The sequence below is a fragment of the Salvelinus fontinalis genome, chromosome 34 (genome assembly GCF_029448725.1).
Source record: "Salvelinus fontinalis isolate EN_2023a chromosome 34, ASM2944872v1, whole genome shotgun sequence".
NCBI classification, from domain to species: Eukaryota; Metazoa; Chordata; class Actinopteri; order Salmoniformes; family Salmonidae; genus Salvelinus; species Salvelinus fontinalis.
The window spans coordinates 3336669-3358308 of record NC_074698.1 but is presented as its reverse complement, the minus strand read 5'-3'; the positions used below and the strand labels follow the sequence as shown (position 1 = coordinate 3358308).

At 44.5% G+C, this 21640-nt stretch overlaps 1 protein-coding gene across 4 annotated transcripts in view; it reads right to left on the bottom strand.

Annotated features, from left to right (window-relative positions):
• The window catches only part of LOC129832870 (corticotropin-releasing factor receptor 1-like), a 182499-nt gene that overhangs the window by 41867 nt on the left and 118992 nt on the right, over nucleotides 1-21640 (bottom strand). For all 4 annotated transcript variants that reach the window (XM_055896947.1, XM_055896949.1, XM_055896948.1 and 1 more), the window contains exon 6: nucleotides 16010-16116. In XM_055896947.1, the coding sequence (XP_055752922.1) occupies nucleotides 16010-16116 (107 nt within the window). The remainder of the gene's footprint in view (nucleotides 1-16009; nucleotides 16117-21640) is intronic.

Here is a 21640-nt window from a genome sequence, read left to right as displayed (position 1 = left end):
TGCCTTCCGCCATGTCTGTCTCGTTGTTTGGTGGGGAGGAGACCTCCGATGAGGATTTGTTGTCCTTTGGTCGCTTATTATTCGGCATGTTCACATAGAAAGTTACAATATTGTATTAGAAAGAGTTGTTTGTTGTAGAAAGTGCTGTAAAGTCGGTGAAGTTAGATTGTTTCGCAAAAAAGTTGCAGGAGCCTCTCTCACACAAATCCGTTCACTCCAACACGCTAGCTCAGCCCCCCAAAATATAGTTTTTGGGAGGGGATTTCCTTTAATAACTTCACCATGCTCAAAGGAAAATTCTATGTTTGCTTTTTTATTTTTTACTAATCTACCGATAGGTGCCCTTTTTTGTGAGGCATTGGAAAAACTCCCTGGTCTTTGTGGTTGAATTTGTGTTTGAAATTCACTGCCCGGCTGAGGGACCTTACAGATAATTGTATGTGTAGGGTACAGAGATGAGGCAGTCGTTCAATTTTTTTAATGTTGAACACTATTATTGCACGCAGAGTGAGTCCATGTATCTTATTATGTGATTTGTTAAGCAAATGTTTATTCCTGAACGTATTTAGTCTTGCCATAACAAAGTGCTTAAATACTTATTGACTCACAAGACATTTCAGCTTTTCATTTTTATTTAATTTAGTTCCACTTTGACATTATGGGGTATTGTGTGTAGGCCAGTGACCCAAAAAATATACATTTTGTCCATTTTAAATTGTAACACAACAAAGTGTGAAAAAAGTAATGGGGTGTGAATACTTTCTGAAAGCACTGTATTGACAGCATTCCTCCCACTTTATACTACATTTTTAATGGCTCGTTACATCATGTGTTTATTCAAAAACCTTTCCTACCAATGTAATAAATGTGGCAGAATGCACACTGTGCTAGATTACCTGTTTTTACCATGTTACAGTAAGTTCTTTGTGGTTGTACAAGAGACACACACGCACGCACACACACGCACGGAGGCACATGCGTGCACGTAAGCACGCATGCATGCACACATGGCTGACATAGCTACACCTACGGGTCTGCCAAAAACAAAGCCCTTTAAGCTTTGAAAAAAACCCATCCGAATTCCTAAATTATTAATGACTAATCCACCAGAGACTGTGTGGGGTACAGCCAATGTAGACATGGCCCTCTGCCTTTCCCTCTCTTTATTTTTCTCTCAAAAGAAATTTCACTAATTCCTTTGACTCTCTCTCTCGTCTCTCCCCCCTCTGTGCGTCATCTTCCAGTTGAACCCTCTCCTTCATTCATCCTTTCACCCATTCCTTCTCCCTCTTTCAAAATGACCACTGTAATTTACTCCTCATTTTTACTCCTCTCTTCTTCACTCTCTCTCTTTCTGTCATCCCCCTCATTCTATTTTTCTCTCTCTCTCTCTCTCCCCTCCCCACCTCTCTCTTACTCTTCCTTTCTCTTCGTCAGGCTGGACTAAAATTACGGGAGCGGAGAGTGGACCCCGTGTTTCCTTATCCTCCTACTTCTCCTCCAATTATCCCCGACAAGGTATCGCTGGACAAGGGTTGTCCAAGTCGAGGTTGGCTGGCTCAGTTCCCTTCAGACATAACCTTACGTGTCTTACTATTCATTTGTAAAAATGAATAAAATCAAAGAAAGGATCTGAAGCTCTAGAAATCTACCTCAATCCTATTTACAGATGCACTTTCATGGAGATCTCAGAGCCAAAACAAGGATCCCAAATGGCACTCTATTCCATCTGTTGTGCACTACTTTTGACCATGGGCCCTGGACTGCGATGGTCTTCAGGCGGAAACATTTTGGAATATGGTTAACTCTAGCTGGTAGGTATGCCGAGTCCTACAAGTGTGTTATGTTTCCAATTAAGTAGACATTTGAGAAGCCCGGGGGCTGACCCATCAAATCCTATTAAATTAACGAGACTTAAAAGCATTCTAGAGGACTAATATTTGAAGTAGAGACACTCACATAAACCCAACATATCTGGTGTGTGTCATACAGGAAATGTCACTTTTAATCTGAACTCAAAACACTGAGGAGGTTGAGGTTTCAGAATGTGTCTTTTTGGCGAATATGTGTAGACAGTCTCTTGTTGACAGAGTATCTAGGCCTGGACAGAGACACACACATACTTTTAAAATGATTATCTTATATAAAACACATTGAAAGGCACACACACATACACACTGCACGCAGAGCCCCTGGTCGTCACAGCTCTCCATGGAGAAGTGTCTCTGAGGGATTGCGTTAGAGCGTGCACATGTATTTATTTTAAAGTGCAGGCTTCAGAGGAACAAATTAGGATATAAGAGGCATCAAAGTGATTCTTTGATTTATTTGCCTCTGCATATCAATGTAGGTAAAAAAGGGAAGCAGAATGGCCCTGAAGAGGAATGCAATGCAGGGCTTGGGGTGGAGCTCTGTGCTGTGTGGTGCTGTGAGAGCAAAATATTGGCCTGAAAATGAACTTTATCGTTATTCTTTTCATTTTAATTTGATTAATAATAAGTCACTTCCTGTCATTTCACAGGCAATTTAAACTTTTGTCAGAAAAGTGACAGAGATAAATATTATGATAAAGTGGGAGAAGGGAGAGTTAGGGAGGACAAAGTGAAGCCACATTATGAAAAGAACAATAAACGCAGAAACTCAATTTGCGATTCTATTCTCAGGGGCCTAAATCTATTTACAGTATTTCTTGAATGTGCCAGACTGCCCAGTGCACGATTTATTCATTGGGGAGTACTGACTATAAGCACACTACCAATTTACAGGGTATACAAATAAATGAGGGAGAACAAGATATGAGGCTTCAGTAACTTCACTTCACACAGTGATTCTGTGTGATTCAGTCAGTAGAGCATGGCACTTGCAACACCAAGGGTTGAGGGTTCAATGCCACTGGGGCCACCCATACACCAAATGTATGCACGCACGACTGGCTAAAAGCGTCTGCTAAATGGGATATATTACAATTTCAGTAAGTCCCCTTTTTGCCTTCAAGAGAATAAAACACTCCCATATCCTAACAAACCTCTTTCTGTCAAACTTTTACAAGAGTTTTACAACGGTAGAAATGAACTGGAACGAAAACAGTCACCTCAGTTGTTTTTTGAAAATCTAAAAACAGGATTTTGTTTTTTTAAATCGTCAGAACAGAACATCTCCAGTTGGTTCACCCAAAGGAAAGTTCTAAGGACCAATGCCCTCCAACGCCACTCTAGGAGACAGTCTCTCTCTCTGTCTGTGGGTTGATGTCCTCACGCATCAATAGAGGTGACATGATATGACTGTCAAAGAGGGACAGTGGCGAGATGTCTTCAGGGGAGGGACTGAGGTTCCAACGTTCTGGTTGCTTCCCAATTGGGACCCTATTCCCTTTATACGCAGTGCACTACTTTTGACTAGGGCTCGAGTCAAAAGTAGGGCACTATATAGGGAATAGGGGGCCATTTGGAACACCCTCTATCTCTATTGAGAACAAACCAAATCAAATTGTATTGGTCACATACACATTTTTACCAGATGTTATGGCGGGTGTAGCGAAATGCTTGTGCAATATGCCGCCACCACAGTCAAGATGTTGCCTAGCTCCATGAACGACGAGAGAAACTCTACATACTAAATTATCAGACTCACCCACACCACCGGCAGTGCTGTAGCCCTTATCTAAAGGAAGTGGTGATTGGGAGCAACAAGCTTGTCTGTATGGGGTCCCAGGCTACACGGTGAGGTTCCGAATGTGGAATTGACATGCACACACACACACACACCAGCCTGGCCTCAGAGCCATGTGAAACATACTTTACGTATTTCGATACCTACTCATGGTCTAGCTTCTTCAGACAGAAACAAAAGGACGGGACGTTGGTCAGAGAGGATGGGTAAGTGTAATGCCCCTCTGTCTAACAATGCAAACGTTGCGCGTCGAGTCGTGTCATTGAAAACTAGTGTTTTAGCTAACCCTTCCACTAACCCTTATTCTAAAATGAACCCAATTCAACTAACCTGCCATGCAAATTCACCTAACATTTGTCGCTTTAGTTTCCACTAACCTTTCATGTAAATTAACTTAACCTTTGTAGTTAGTTCACCTAACCACCAAAATAAAATCTCCTTTGTTGTTAAGACGCAACAAGCATCCTGGTTTTAGAGAAAGATGTATAATACTATATGTATAATACTATAACTTACATCATCCAATTAATATGCTATTGTATGACCAGGTAAGACGTATGGTACTATATACACAGCCGACGAAGAGACTTGCTTAGGCCAAGAAACACGAGCAATGGACATTAGACCGGTGGAAATTTGTCCTTTTGGTCTGGAGTCCAAATTGGAGATTTTTGGTTCTAACTGTCGTGTCTTTGTGAGACGCGGTGTGAGGTGAACGGATGATCTCCGCATGTGTATTTCCCACTTTAAAGCATGCAGGAGGAGGTGCTATGGTGTGGGGGTGCTTTGCTGATGACACTGTCGGTGATTTATTTAGAATTCAAGGCACACTTAACCAGCAACTGCAAATTGACCACAAGAAGCCCAAACAGATATAATATGCTGGTGTTTTTACAGTCTCATGTCCAACAATGCAAATTCTAACATATACTTTTTTTTGGTCCGAAAACTTGGGGAACCCTGCTAACAGCTGGGGAACCCTGCTATAGGTCCTCTAATTCATATGATATTGTACGACTGCTATTCCATTCATAATGTAATTTAACGTAATGTAACATATGTTACTAAATGGAGTGTCACAGAATAAAACAAATTGCCCTGAGACAAAGTTGCACACACAAAGTTCTCTTCTCTGGGCTCAGTCGAAGTTCAAATCTCTGGCAACACAACCATTGTCACATTGTCAAAATCGGACACACTTCTCGTTCTTACATCCAACTCCAGCCTCCAGGCTCTAACCACCGAGCATAGCTGAGCAGCATGGACCTGCAGAATAACAGATTATTTCACAATAAGTTAAAGGGGACTGTGGAAAATAACTGGAGTGTGGTGCAGTGTAGTGTTAAAAGCCACACTGGGCTGGGTAAATATGGGCGCATGGCCACAAGTGTGGTAAAACCGAGACCATTTAAACCCAGATCAGTTCTACCAGAACATGCTGTTCTGGTAGAACTGCAGCTGAGCTAAATACCATGTATGTAACTAAAGCGGTTTACCAGAAAAGGATATTATGCGTTTCAACAACAAATAGTCCATCCACAACATGCAATGGCTAAGTGCTACATACGTATTCCCACCTAGAACTCAGAGATGTTCTGTTCTACACTGTGTTCTACTTTTTACATGTTCTATGGGATGTTCTATTCTCTTTCATTCTATATCGTCTACTACTCGAATACAACACAGGCACAAGCACCAACACATTATACATCATAGTCACTTGAATAATACATTGTCAAGTTCTGCTTTTTAAATAGTTAAGCTGGATATCTGGGTGCATTGGAATCACCGTTTCGTGTTTGTTGTGACAAGAGTAATCGATAACGAACCCAGGTTTGTGTGTGCACGTGTATATACTGTGTGTAAGTTTGCAGATGGAAAAAGTACCCAATCGTCATACTTGAGTAAAAGTAAAGATACCTCAATAGAAAATGGCTCAAGTAAAAGTGAAAGTCACCCAGTAAAAAACTACTTGAGTAAACGTATTTGGTTTTAAATACACTTAAGTATCAAAAGTTAAAGTATAAATGATTTCACATTCTTTATATTAAGCAAACCAGACGACATCATTTTAATTTTATTTAAAAAAAAATGATGGACAGCCAGAGGCACACTCCAACACTCAGACATCATTTACAAACGAAGCATGCATGTTTAGTTAGTCTGTCAGATCAGAGGCAGTAGGGATGACCAGGGATGTTCTCTTGATAAATTCATGCATCTTCCTGTCCTGCTAAGTATTCAAAATGTAACAAGTACTTTTGGGTGTCAGGGAAAATGTATGGAGTAAAAATTACATACTCTTTTTTAGGAATGTAGTGAAATCTGTAAAGGTCATCGGATGAAGATGAAGAATCGGACCAAAGCACAGCGTGGTAAGTGTTGTCACGCCCTGGCCTTAGTATTCTTTGTTTTTCTTTATTATTTTAGTTAGGTCAGGGTGTGACATGGGGAATGTTTATGTTTTGTTAGTTTTGGGTGTTTATATGGTAAAGGGGTTATGGGGTGTAGTATATGCGTTTGTGTTGAGTGTAGATGTCTAGCGTTGTCTATGTATGTTTAGTTGTCTAGGAGAGTCTATGGTTACCTGAATGAGTTCCCAATTAGAGACAGCTGATTTCGGTTGTCTCTGATTGGGAGCCTTATTTAGGGTAGCCATAGGCTCTCATTGGTTGTGAGTAATTGTCTATGTAGAACGTTTGTAGCCTGTATGTATGTGCACAACGTTTGTAGCTTCACGGTCGTTTTGTTGTTTTGTTATTTTGTTTAAGTGTTTCGTGTTTATTGTTTGTCATCTTTTAAAATAAAAGAAGATGGCTTATTTTCCAACTGCTGCATTTTGGTCCGTCAATCCGCCACACGATCGTGACAGAATTACTCACCATAGGACCAAGCGGCATGGAAGGCGGCAACAGGACCTACCTACACAGGATTTCTGGAGTTGGGAGGACGAATTGGAAGGAGATGGACCTTGGGATCAACCGGGAGAATATCGCCTCCCTCGTGAAGAGCTGGAGGCAGCGAAAGCCGAGAGGAGGCGATATGAGGAGGCAGCACGGAGACAAGGCTGGAGACCCGTGAGTACAACGCAAAAATTTCTTGGGGGGGGCCTTAAAGGGAGTGTGGCGAAGTCAGGTAGGAAACCTGCGCCTACTCCCTGTACTTACCGTGGAGAGCGGGAGTACGGGCAGACACCGTGTTACGCAGTAGAGCGCACGGTGTCTCCTGTACGCGTGCATAGCCCGGTTCGGTACATTTCAGCTCCACGTATCGGCCGGGCTAGACTGAGCGTTGAGCCGTATGTCATGAAGCCGGCCCAACGCATCTGGTCACCAGTGCGTCTCCTCGGGCCGGCGTACATGGCACCAGCCTTACGCATGGTGTCCCCGGTTCGCCTACATAGGCCGGTGCGGGTTATTCCACCTCCCCGCACTGGTCAGGCGACGGGGAGCATACAACCAGGTAAGGTTGGGCAGGCTCGGCGTTCAAGGGAGCCAGTACGCCTGCACGGTCCGGTATTTCCGGCGCCACCTCCCCGCCCCAATCCAGTACCACCAGTGCCTCCTCCACGCACTAGCTATATGGTGCGTGTCTCCAGCCCTTTACCACCAGTGTCTAAACCACGCACCAAGCCTCCTGTGTGTCCCCAGAGTCCTGTGCGTCCTGTTGCTGCTCCCCGCACTAGCCCTGAGATGCGTGTCCCCAGCCCGGTGCCACCAGTCCCGGCACCACGCACCAGGCCTACAGTGCGCCTCAGCCGGCAGGAGTCTGCCGTCTGCACAGCGATGACTGAACTGCTCGTCTCCCCAGCGCCATCTGAGCCATCCGTCTCCCCAGCGCCATCTGAGCCATCCGTCTCCCCAGCGCCATCTGAGCCATCCGTCTGCAATGAGCCTGCAAAGCCGCCCGTCTGCCATGAGCCTGCAAAGCCGCCCGTCTGCCATGAGCCCACTGAGCCGTCCGCCAGACAGGAGCCGCTAGAGCCGCCAGCCAGACAGGAGCCGCTAGAGCCGTCCGTCAGACAGGATCTGCCAGAGCCGCCAACCAGACAGGATCTGCCAGAGCCGCCAACCAGACAGGATCTGCCAGAGCCGCCAACCAGACAGGAGCAGCCAGATCAGTCAGCCAGCCATGAGCAGCCAGATCCGTCAGCTAGCCATGAGCAGCCAGATCCGTCAGCTAGCCATGAGCAGCCAGATCCGTCAGCTAGCCATGAGCAGCCAGATCCGTCAGCTAGCCATGAGCAGCCAGATCCGTCAGCTAGCCATGAGCAGCCAGATCCGTCAGCTAGCCATGAGCAGCCAGATCCGTCAGCTAGCCATGAGCAGCCAGATCCGTCAGCTAGCCATGAGCAGCCAGATCCGTCAGCTAGCCATGAGCAGCCAGATCCGTCAGCCAGCCATGAGCAGCCAGATCCGTCAGCCAGCCATGAGCAGCCAGATCCGTCAGCCAGCCATGAGCAGCCAGATCAGTCAGCCAGCCATGAGCAGCCAGATCAGTCAGCCAGCCATGAGCAGCCAGATCCGTCAGCCAGCCATGAGCAGCCAGATCCGTTAGCCAGCCATGAGCAGCCAGATCTGTCAGCCAGCCATGGGCCGTCCCTCAGTCCGGAGCTGCAGTCCCTCAGTCCGGAGCTGCAGTCCCTCAGTCCGGAGCTGCCATTCCTCAGTCCGGAGCTGCCATTCCTCAGTCCGGAGCTGCCATTCCTCAGTCCGGAGCTGCCATTCCTCAGTCCGGAGCTGCCCCTTACCCTGGTGCTGCCCCTTACCCTGGTGCTGCCCCTTACCCTGGTGCTGCCCCTTACCCTGGTACTGCCCCTTACCCTGGTACTGCCCCTTACCCTGGTACTGCCCCTGACCCTGGTACTGCCCCTTACCCTGGTACTGGCCCTTAGTCCGGAGCTGTCCCTTAATGCAATGGGATTAATGTGGAGAGGGGTCATTTTGAAGAGGCTAAGGAGGTGGTTAGGGACTGTGGTGAAGTGGGGACCACGACCAGAGCCGGAGCCGCCACCGTGGAGGGAAGCCCACCCAGACCCTCCCCTAGACTGTGTATGGTGCGCCCGGAGTTCGCGCCTCAAGGGGGGGGTTATGTCACGCCCTGGCCTTAGTATTCTTTGTTTTTCTTTATTATTTTAGTTAGGTCAGGGTGTGACATGGGGAATGTTTATGTTTTGTTAGTTTTGGGTGTTTATATGGTAAAGGGGTTATGGGGTGTAGTATATGCGTTTGTGTTGAGTGTAGATGTCTAGCGTTGTCTATGTATGTTTAGTTGTCTAGGAGAGTCTATGGTTACCTGAATGAGTTCCCAATTAGAGACAGCTGATTTCGGTTGTCTCTGATTGGGAGCCTTATTTAGGGTAGCCATAGGCTCTCATTGGTTGTGAGTAATTGTCTATGTAGAACGTTTGTAGCCTGTATGTATGTGCACAACGTTTGTAGCTTCACGGTCGTTTTGTTGTTTTGTTATTTTGTTTAAGTGTTTCGTGTTTATTGTTTGTCATCTTTTAAAATAAAAGAAGATGGCTTATTTTCCAACTGCTGCATTTTGGTCCGTCAATCCGCCACACGATCGTGACAAGTGTTCATGCTTTTTATTAAACTGAACACTAAATAACAAAACAATAAAGAGAATGAACGAAACAGTCCTGTCAGGTGCAGAAAACAACTACCCACAAAGCATCAGTGGGGAAAAGCTACCTAAGTATGATTCTCAATCAGAGACAACGATAGACAGCTGCCTCTGATTGAGAACCACACCTGGACAAACACAAAGAAATACAAAACGTAGAAAAAAGAACATAGAATGCCCACCCAAATCACACCCTGACCAAACCAAAATAGAGACATAAAAAGCTCTCTACGGTCAGGGTGTGACAAAGTCGAAGTAAAAGTAGTCAAAAATATAAATAATGAAGTACAGATACCCAAAACTACTTAAGTAGTACTTTAAAGTATTTTTACTGAGGTGGGACAACTACATGTATTCCCTTGTGTGTTATATGGCAGAAATCAAATAATTAAACGTCAGAAATTCTCTGAATCACTAACACCCAGCAGAATGAGATGATGAACATGTGATTTCAGTACTCAGCAGAGAGATATAGGCAGTTGTCCATTCCTTGGCTTTTTTTATTACAGCAAGTTCCAGTCTTGGTAAAGAAGAGAATAATTATGTCCCTTATGATATACCACACTTCTGCCATTGTGCATTACCTGATAAAGTGATCCTGAATCGGTATAAACGAGTATTGACTGGTTCTTTCAGTCAATTTCTATTAATGTGTATTACATTATACACCATTAACCAAGATAGCAGAAACGGGGTCTGTTGAGCCATTCATAAGTATTATTTAATCCCCCAATGTCAAATACGTTGACGAACAATCATCACTTGTTTGCACTAGAGTCAAGTCAGCAATCTGTGTGATTGGTTAGTGTATCTGCTTGCTCAACAGCAGGCTATAGGACTTTACCTTTTCAGGAGGAGGTAACGCTGGAGTGTGCGTGGGGAATGGGAATTGTATCTGTGAGTCGTGTGTGTGTGTGTGTGTGTGTGTATATGTGTTTGTGTGTGATAGATTGCAGGTTACCCTTCGAGATAATGACTTGCCTTAGGTGGGTCACCAGGTCTCTAAATGGTCTCTCTATAATGACTCGATGCCCAAAACTACCTTGCCCTCAAGGTTAGAGAGTACCCGGGTATTGAAACAAAATAGCATAATCAATGGTCCCATGTTGTTCCAGAATGCCTTGAAGGTTGTCGCAAATTACTCCCATCACCCTAATCATCAAGAAGTCTCTTTATGGAGCTGTAAGGATTATTAAAGGCATGAATTTAATCTCCTCAGCCTCTCCCCTTCTCTAGCCATCAGCTTTGCCCTTGACGCAGTTTGTATGCAACATTCATTATGCTTTTGGAAGGTGCTACAGTTTGAAGTCCCATACCATGTTATTAGTACTATGGTCCGGGTAGAATTCATTTCAAGAGTCATTTAGTGAAGCAAAGTGAAATCAGACAGACACGTGGCTAAGATCCATTAAACCAAATGAAGACCGAACATAGCACCATGGCTACCCCAGGAAGCCCTTTGAGGCACTAATAAGCAGTGGGCTGAAGGCTCTTTTCACACATCTCTGAGCTCTTGTAAAAAAGAAAGCGGGATCAGGGACCCCCTCTGGAAAAAAACATGCCACGTCGCTGTTAAAACGAGCCTGTAATCGCCCCCTTTAAGCACCCGCAAAAGTGCCTTGGTTTATAATGAGGACATCTCTAAGTTGGGTAGAAATATTGTGGTACAGTATCTCTACAGCTATTTGCTTTTCCTTTTTGGTAGAAGACTTTATCCCTTTGTATGTCAATGATTTGCAGCTTGATTCAATGTGGATGTTATGTTCATGCTCGCACCTTGGCAATAAAGGTCTTTAACAACGTGTTTGAACTGGACCTCTGCAAACTGTCTCTAATGGAGTGAACGAAAGCAAAGTTAATAAAAAATCAGACCATGCTGAAACATTGACTGGTACTAGGCTAGACAACTTTTCGTCTGATGCGTTGATGCCAGCCAGCGCCAGGTGAGCTGTGACAATCACTGCCAGGCACCACTCCAGCTGTCACACGTCACACTAGGATGCTCGCTCTGAAAGTGGGCGAGCAGCTGCTTTGGGATCCAAAGTTCCGCCACAGTGGCTTATGTCTTACACTTTATTATATGATTAGTATCACATATTTGAAGGGGTTTGAGTTGCTGTACAGCCCTGGGCTCTGTGCTGAGTGGATCCTTACTACATGTGATCTCAAAGGCCTAGAAGTACAGTAGGGTTGACCGCGAACCCCTTCCCACATCACCACAGTTCCTTTCATCTTACTGGCCTATCTCTTGGATAATTTCCCTCTACCAGGGAGTTCTGTATCTTCACTATGCACATTCTTGAAAGCAGCAGCATTTCCTGTTTCATGCTTGAAATGAGGCACTTTCACAGCAGAGACTGTTTAAGTCCATTCCCTTCATTTGCAGATACCACCGATCCTTTGATTTGGATGCCATTTTAAAGCCAAAGCATTGGGAACTTGAGAGTCATTTTTTAAGGATACAAGGATGGTTACTATCCTTCGTCAAACCCCTTCCCCACTGTGAATGAACTGGGACAGCGTCATGGGCATTTTGCTGCAAACCAACCTGCTCTCAGAACATTTCGTATTATTCTGTTTGGTCACATAAGACAGTTTGGTTTACTTAAGGCAAAAACGAAAGGGGGGTGGATAGGTAGGCATATAGCGGGAATGTCTAGCTACTCAAAGGTTGCGAGTTTGAATATTATCATGGATAACTTTTGCATTTCAGCTAATAAAAAACTTTTTACTACTTTTTAGCTACTTTACAACTACTTAGCATGTTAGCTAACCCTTCCCCTAACCCTAGCCTTAACCCTTTTAGCTAACCCTTCCCCTAACCCTAGTTTAACTATTTAACCTAACTCCCTGACTTAACCCTAACCCCTAGCCTAGCAATGTTAGTGAGCTAACTAACATTAGCCACCTAGCTGGAATTTTTTACATATCCTACATTTAGCTAATTCGTAACATATAATATGAATTGTAATTCATAACATATCATACGAAATGTGTGATGGACGAATGACTACACACTATACGAAACGTAGCATGTCATACTAAATAGAGAGTCTCAGATTTACATACAAAATAATCCGAAATGCTCTGAGACCAGGTTGTATAAACTCCTGCTCCTTTTACTGTTAACAAAATGAGGCGGGATAGATCAGGAAAAGATACTGGCTAGCTACGTGAATAACGCCTCTGTCGTTTTCACAACGGGGTTTTCCATTAGTGGATGACAGCAGTGCTGCTCTGCTTGTCCTTTTCCACTGACGCAGATCCCCCCTGGTGTGTTTCACAGTCCAAATGGCATATCACTGCGTTGGTAACACCCTGCCTGTGCAGTGCTGGGATCCTGGGTATGTTCGCTGCCGGTGCGTTTCTCAGTTCACTGGGGGAGCTGAAGGAAGCTGGCCAGGGGCCATCACTTCACACTGAGACCCATGTGTCTCTGAGGTCTGTAGCCTCCTATCCTCTACATCCCCCTGTCTCTTCATCCTGCTGCTACGTCAGCATGGATGGGAATAGAAACCACCAGGTCCTCCTAGTTCAGGGATCAGTGGAAAGTCACTGATCATCTAAATGAGTTGTTTCCCCCGATATTTATTTTCCTTTTTCGTAATCACTTAAGTGTTAAAATAATTGACAGATCGTGACGTTTACAAAGTCTCCAAGTGGTGGCAATTACAAAGCTTGTGCACAAGAAATATCCACGTGTGTAACTCGAAAGTCATTTCGGTCCGCCCAATTCGATATAATTAGATAAACGTCAGCTGAAGTTCCCGCACATACAACTAAGCCCGTCCCATACGAAAGCACCTTTACACTTTTTACACGAATCTGTATATTTCAGTGCTCGGCAGTATCATATCAAATGAAAGGTGAGGCAGAAGGGTCCTTCCATGGATGCTTTGTCTACAATTCAGACTCAGTAAGGCTGTTCACAGTGCGTTGGGCGCCTTAACTCAATGAGGCTTGAACAAGTAGGCATAACATGTTTACCCTTTTCTTACCGTTGTGTTCCCTGTCTGGAAATAACCTCAAGTCATTCAATCTAAACTTGTCCGCACACTAAACCAGGCCTGGGGTCTTCACTGGGTTTGAATAGAAGGTTTAGGACTATCCAAACAAAGGGTTATCGAAGCTTATGTGCAGACACAAAACCTCCGAGCTACCCAAACAATCTGCATGGATTGAAGGCACTTAAACTGCACAGCAAAGGTTTACATGATCAAAGACGAGTTTATACACTCGTGAGTGACAATTATGTGCATTGTCTTTTAACTGTACAATGCAAACAGGCAGTGAAGCTATTTTGATTCATCTCCGTAATCTGATAATCCTTCAAATTGTATTATCGATTTTGTAATCAGTCCTGAAGAGCAGATTAGAGAGGATATAAAATGATATATAAAAATAACTCTGTTTTATGGGTGTAAAAAAAAAAACTGCCCCTTTTGCCTTTCGATTTTACGCCTAAAGACATTAAAGACCTATAATCTATCAAAGCGAGGCATGTGAATGAGAAAATACTCCTTTCAGGGACTTTTTCTTCTGTCGTTACAGTACTTACAATGTATGACTCACACAGCTACCATTCTCCTGTGAGAGGTCCATACCCATGAAGTAGCTAGGGGGGATTTAGAGCCAAATGTATATTTTTTTGTGTATGAAACATTAAAAAGGACAGCTTTGTCAGCCTGATAAAATAAAAATATAAAACAGGCCCTGATTTCAGCGAGTTCAGCCCATGTGTGGAGAGGGAGTAATGAAGTCTCAGGGTGTGTGTGTCCATCCCAGACATCTGATCCCGCTAGCTGTTTCATTTCAGTTAAGGAAGTAAACAGTAGACCAGCGCTTGCCGGCCTGCCTGCTACTTTACACGACTTTAGCCTCTCCTCTATTTTCTACATACATATACATACAGTACGACCAATCGCAGCTATATTAGCTGAGAGGTTAATAAACAGGACACTGATGTTGAAGATGTGACTATTTAAACCAGATTGAGCCTAAAAAACACTCCTCTGTTGTCTCAACTCAAATGAGACTTCCTGATTGGAGATACGGAAGCAGTGAGACAGTATCTTAATCTGGGATAATCTGTTCTAAACAATCTCTTACACTATATGTTTAATCTCAGAGTCCAGATAATCTGTGTCGGTGCAGCCTTTGAGAAAACACAGACGGGCGTTTTTTTGGCTGACTGACATGTTGGGTTGTTAGTGACATGCTGTTTGTCACGTATTACTGCTTTCACCACCACACAATGCCCTAACTGGTCTACACCTTCCCAAACAGATGTCATTTCAGCATCTAGTTTTGGCTTACATTTTGGTCGAGTTGTCAACTGACGTGAATTCAATGTGAAATAAAATGTAAAAGTCACCGTGTCATTGGATTGAGGTTAAAAGATTGCTGAAAAAAATACAAAATTCCCTTACGCTGATTACTCCCCCCCCCACGTTGATTACCCCCCCACGTTGATTACTCCCCCTCCCCCACATTAATTACTCCCCCCCACGTTGATTACCCCCCCCCCCCCCGTTGATTACTCCCCCCCACGTTGATCCCCCCCCCCCACGGTGATTCAACGTCATCACGTTTTTGGTTTTTGAAATGACGTGGAAACAACGTTGACTCAACCAGTTTTTGCCCAGCGGGTGAGCCCTGGGAGTCCAGAATGAAACACAACCACTCTCCTCTCGCAAAACAAGATTGTGGTTTTTGTGGAACACGGGTTCGAGTCTCAGAGTGGATTTGTCGGTGTCAGTGTGTGTGTTTCCGTGTGTGTGAATGTACTTGAATAATACACGCCTCTCCAGCAGAACACACTTCACTAATATGCTGAACACATACAGGACAGAACCGAACAGGGCTGCATTACACCTAGGTCAAATCAGCACTGCATTATAATTCACCACCTCATTCAATTTAGACATCGACGGGTCATGGCAGAGCATGCGCTGTCTGCAGGGTTGAGGGCCGGGCTGGTGGTATACATAACGACATATTCCCCCCCGGCGAGTGACAAGTATCGACCACAAGAATGTGGATCCTGTCAACTGAGCCATGAAATTACATGAATCTTGGCAGGATTATTATAGAGTATTATGAACTATGGATTTGTGGTATTTTCTTCTCGGTTTTGTACTGTACCGTTTCATGTTGTATTGGATTGAGTATGAAACACTTAGCCGTCACCAAGGCTATGGGTGTCACGTTCCTGACCTGTTTTCCCTTGTTTTTGTATTTGTTTAGTATGGTCAGGGCGTGAGTTGGGGTGGGCATTCTATGTTGTGTGTCTAGTTTGTCTGTTTCTGTGTTCAGCCTAGTATGGTTCTCAAACAGAGGCAGCTGTCAATCGTTGTCCCTGATTGAGAATCATATATAGGTGGCTTGTTTTGTGTTGGGGATTGTGGGTGGTTGTTTCCTGTCTCTGTGTTTGTGTTCTGCACTAGATAGGACTGTCTCGGTTTTCACGTTTGTTGTTTTGTATTGTTGCAAGTGTTCACAGTTCGTTAAATTAAACATGTTGAACACTAACTGCGCTGCATTTTGGTCCTCTCCTTCATCCCAGGAAGAAAGCCGTTACAATGGGGTTGTGTGGATGTGTTGACATGGTGAAGGAACGTAACAGGCGGGTGTCGTGTTGATATCTGCTTCTGTTATATGACGTGTTGACATGATGGAGGAATGATAGAAGGAGGACAGTGTCACTCACCTCAGCCTCATGAAGAGGATGAAGGCCACCAACAGGGCTGCCAGAGAGATACAATGTCCCATGTAGTTTATGATCACCGCTATGTGGTAGTGCAGCTTGCTCTTTTTCTGCAGAAAGGGGGAAAAAAGGCCAGATAATACACAAAAAACTACAGTAATACGCAAACAATAGTATGGACACACAATTCTATACTTGGCGGTGTACATCATTGTCCAAGTTAAAAGATGGCTAATAACTTCATGAGAGATATCGTGCACTTTCATATTGCTATTGCCTACTGTTAAAAGCAGTGCAAAACGTATCATCTATAAATCGCATTATGGCAATTGCTTGGCATTTGACTATAAGGCGCTACAGAGGGTAGTGCGTACGGCCCAGTACATCATGGGGCCGAGCTCCTTGCCATCCAGGTCCTCTATACAAGGCCGTGTCAGAGGAAGGCACTAAAAATGTTCTAAGACTCCAGCTTCCCAAAGTCATAAACGGTTCTCTCTGCTACCGCACGGGAAGTGGTACCGGAGCGCCAAGTCTGGGACCAAAAGGCTCCTGAACAACTTTACCCCCAAGCCATAAGACTACTGAACAGTTAATGCAAATAGTCTGGAAAGCCATTTGATTGAGCCCCTTTTTTTTGCCCTGGCTCTCTGCACACTCACTGTACTCTACCCACACATACTACATTGACATTCCAACACACACACACACACACACACACACACACACACACACACACACACACACACACACACACACACACACACTACTGTTTATTATCTATCCCGATTGCCTAGTCACTTTTCCCCTACCTACATGTATATATCAAAATATACCTGAACTACCTCGTACCCTGCACGTACCCCTGACTCCGTACCTGTACTCCTTGTATATAGACTTGTTATAATTATTTTATTGTGTTAATATTTCCTTTTTGTTATTTAGGAAATGTTTCTCACTTTTAATATCTGCATTGGTAAAGTAAGTAAGCTTATCACGGTAAAGTCTACACCTGTTGTACTCAGCGCATGTGACAAATACAATTATATTTGATTATGTGGTCTTTACATATGTCAATAGTTCATGCATTACAGCCTTCGCTCATGAGGGCATCATGTACAGCAGACTATGTAACGGCTCTATAAAGGTAACATAATTGAATTTCATCTATAAAAATGGTTTAATATGTCTGTATGTATTGTTAGAACAGTCTGGTATTGAATAGATAGACAGAGACAAAGTGCAGAGGTTTGAGTTGACACTGGATTATATGAGTTCCCATCTGTTAAAAAGACCCATATAACCCAACCAGATGGCATTTTTATAAGGGACAAGATGATCACTGTTGTCATTAATATCAATGTGCAATGAGCGATATCAAATATCACATACTATATGTCCTCATTTAGTCATTTTCATTGACATCAAACAGGGAAATGATATGTCATTGGTACTTGAAATCACATCTTTACTTTACAGCGTTTAAATGTTCTACTTAGCACACCCCAATTGAACAGAAGACTTTTGTGTTCCTTCAATGGATGTGAAATGAAGTGTGAAACTGAATATACTTGAGTATTGTTATCCAAGTCTTCCACAGCAGTTGCTGCTCTGTACGAAGTGGGAGCAGCAAATTACAAGTCAATTAAAAACCATGGTGGGTAGCAGACCGCTGCCCTGCCTGCAGTGTGTTCTTGATAACAGACTAGTCTTTTGATTTTGAAGCTTTATTGTGGTACAAATTGTGGTTACAGATTCGACCACATTCCCGTACAGTTAACACCTCTGGGGCAACTGTCTCTCAACTGTCTTATATGTCCTCCTTCTCTACAGTTCCTGCCTGTCTTCTTTCTGGACATGTTGTTCTGTTCTCATTACTTCATCACAGAGCGCACCTTCTAGTTTTGTCTCTTTCAACATGTTCCTCTTCCCATTATCTCCCTGTCTCTGTTTTTCTCCCCTCGAAGATCTACCAACAGACAAAGAAACAAAAACCAAACTCCAAACCCCCCCCCAGATACAAATGTGAAACTTCATCCATCCGGATCATCCTGATGGGATTATCTCCTCTGTAATCCCCCAATCTAATCTGTGACTTTGATAGATTACCACCGGCAGATTACAAACGTACGCCTTGATGAGTCAGATGGGAAAAAAATGAAAAAATCTGTAGCCACCTGATGTCACACCTTTTACCACATTCTGTTACGTTACAGGCTTAACTTTATTTAATCTTTCCGTCATCAATCTACACACAATACCCCTTAATGACAAAGTGAAAACAGGTTTTTAGAATTTTGGGCAAATTTATTGAAAATAAAAAACAGAAATACCTTATTTACATAAGTATTCAGACTCTTTGCTATGAGACTCGAAATTGAGCTCAGGTGCATTCTGTTTCCATTGATGATCCTTGAGATGTTTCTACAAAATGATTGGATTCCACCTGTAGTAAACTCAACTGATTCGACATGATTTGGAAAGGCACACACCTGTCTATATAAGGTTCCACAGTTGACAGTGCGCTGAGAGCCGGGAAGCATGTTCAGGAAGTGAGTGTTTTAGTAAATAAAAGAAACAATGCACACGAAACACAAACAACGCACCGACATGAAAACAGAGTCAATAAAACCTGAGGAAAAATCCAAGTGGAGTGACAGATATAGGGTAATCAAGATAATCAAGGAGGTGATGGAGTCCAGGTGAGTGTCATGAGGCGCAGGTGCGCTTGACGATGGTGACAGGTGTGCTGGATAATCAGCAGCCTGATGACCTAGAGGCCGGAGAGGGAGTATACATGACAATAACCCCTCCCTGAGGGGCTCCAGCTGCAGGATGCCGACAAAGGGGACAAACCCGGGCATCAGGAGCGGACCGGCCACCCCTGCTGATGTGCGAGAACCTGTCACGCCAGCCTGTCGAGTCAGCTGGGGCGCGGGAACCTGACAGATTGGTTGAGGCAGGGGGGCCTGGCGATCCGGCTGAGGCATGAGAACCTGACGAGCCGGTGGAAGCAGGGGAGCCTGGCGATCCGGCTAAGGCATTAAAGCCCGACGAGCCGGCTGAGGCTGGGGAGCCTGGCGATCCGGCTAAGGCATGAAAGCCAGACGAGCCGGCTGAGGCAGGGGAGCCTGACGATCTGGTTCAGGCATGAGAGCCTGAAGCAGTTCCCAGACCCGACTTCATTACCCTGACACAAAACATTTATTAAAAAAACACTCCCTGATGCTTCCCTTAGGTGAGGTGTTATTCTGCAACGAGTGCTCTGAGAGTTGGGAAGCAAGTCCAGGGAGTGAGTGTTTTAATAAATTAAACAAACAATGAACACGAAACACAAACAACGCACCGACATCAAAACAGAGTCAATAACACCTGAGGAAAGAACCAAGGGGAGTGAAAGATATAGGGAAGATAATCAAGGAGGTGATGTAGTCCAAGTGAGTGTCATGAGGCGCAGGTGCGCGAGACGATGGTGACAGGTGTGCGGGATGACCTAGAGGCTGGAGAGGGAGTATACATGACAACAGCGCATGTCAGAGCAAAAACCAAGCCATGAGGTCGAAATAATTATCTGTAGAACACTGAGACAGGATTGTGTCGAGGCATAGATCTGGGGAAGGGTACAAAAACATTACTGCAGCATTGAAGTTCTCCAAGAACACAGTCGCCTCCATCATTGTTAAATGGAAGAAGTTTGGAACCACCAAGACTCTTCCTAGAGCTGGCCGCCCGGCCAAACTGAGCAATCGGGGGAGAAGGGACTTGGTCAGGGAGGTGACTAAGAACCCTATGGTCACTCTGACAGAGCTCCAGAGTTCCTCTGTGGAGATGTGAGAACCTTCCAGAAGGACAACCATCTCTGCAGCACTCCACCAATCAGGCCTTTATGGTAGAGTGGCCAGACGGAAGCCACTCCTCAGTAAAAGGTACATGACCGCCCACTTGGAGTTTGCCAAAAGGGACCTAAAGGACTCAGACCATGGAAAACAAGATTCTCTGGTCCAAGATGAAACCAAGATTGAACCCTTTGGCTTGAATGCCAAGGAGGAAACCTGGCACCGTCCCTTCGGTGAAGCATGGTGGTGGCAGCATCATGCTGTGGGGATGTTTTTCAGCAGCAGGGACCGGGATTGAGGATTGAGGGAAAGATGAACGGAGCGATCCTTGATGAAAACCTGCTCCAGAGTGCTCAGGACCTCAGACTGGGGTGAAGGTTCACCTTCCAATAGGACAATGACCCTAAGCACACAGCCAAGACAATGCAGGAGTGACTTCGGGACAAGTCTCTGAATGTCCTTGAGTGGCCCAGCCAGAGCCCGGACTTGAACCTGATCGAACATCTCTGGAGAGACCTAGAAATAGCTGTGCAGCGACGCTCCCCATCCAGCCTGACAGAGCTTGAGACGATCTTCAGAGAAGAATGGGAGAAATTCCCCTAAATACAGGTGGGCCAAGCTTGTATCGTCATATGCAAGAAGACTTGAGGCTGTAATGGCTGCCAAAGGCACTTCAACAAAGTACTGAGTAAAGGGGCTGAATACCCTGTTTCTGCTTAGTCATTATGCGGTATTGTGTGTAGATTGATGAGGGGGAAAAAACATTTAATCCATTTTAGAATAAGACTGTAACGTAACAAAATGTGGAAAAAGTCAAGCGGTCTGAAAACTTTTCAAAGATGCTGTACACATACGCAAGCATGCACAAACACGCAAGCATGCACAAACACGCTAATCCCACCAACTCATGCCCCCCAAAAATGAAATACATCCTAGCACCTTTTTTTAGCAGGGCTATCTTGGTCTCGCAAATGGGGGAGTCTGTTTTACCTCAGGCGAAAACACTGCCAAGACTCTCCTAGAGACTCTTAATCTATTCTCTCTTGTCTGCTATCTCTGCCTTTGTCTCTGTCTCTCTCGCTGTGCTGTGCTTTAAACTGGTTGGAACTAGCTTTGTCATTCACAAACGAAACAACTTTTATAGTGCTATTCATTACATACAACATCTCCAAGTGCTTTATTAAAGACAAACACAAAAAAGACAATCCATTTAGAAAACAACCACGTCATTCATGAGATGGAAGGTCAAGAGAAAGTTCATCGCTTGAGTAGTCATCGGACGCAAGTGGTCAATGGTGGAAAGCAAGCAAAGGTGGTCTCTGGACATGGTCTCTCACGTGGTGATAGTACTCAGCACTGCGGTCATGTCTTTCTCTTTCCTGGCTGAGCAGTACCAGCATTCAAATAAGCCTCCAAACGAACACATTGAAGGCAAGCCGTAACTCAACAGGACCACACTCATCCCACCATACCAACCCATAGTAAAAACAACTATCGGGTTCATAAGGATCACTTTACATAGGGTCTCACTCATGGTAACGCTGATCCTATCTCTCCTACTGGCCACCGTTTCTTAGAAATATTCATATTCTTGTTGGGTCTGAGGGAAACAGATGTCAGTGAGGGATCCAAAGTGCTTCTGTGGGTGTCCTCCCTGGCCTCTATCTCTTTAATTAGGCAATAGGGACAGACCGGATAGTCCTAGCATACGATGGAGCACACAGGCTTGTGTCTATCTATCCATCTATCCACCCAATCACCCACCCACCCATCTACACACATTAGCAGGACATGCATGTGT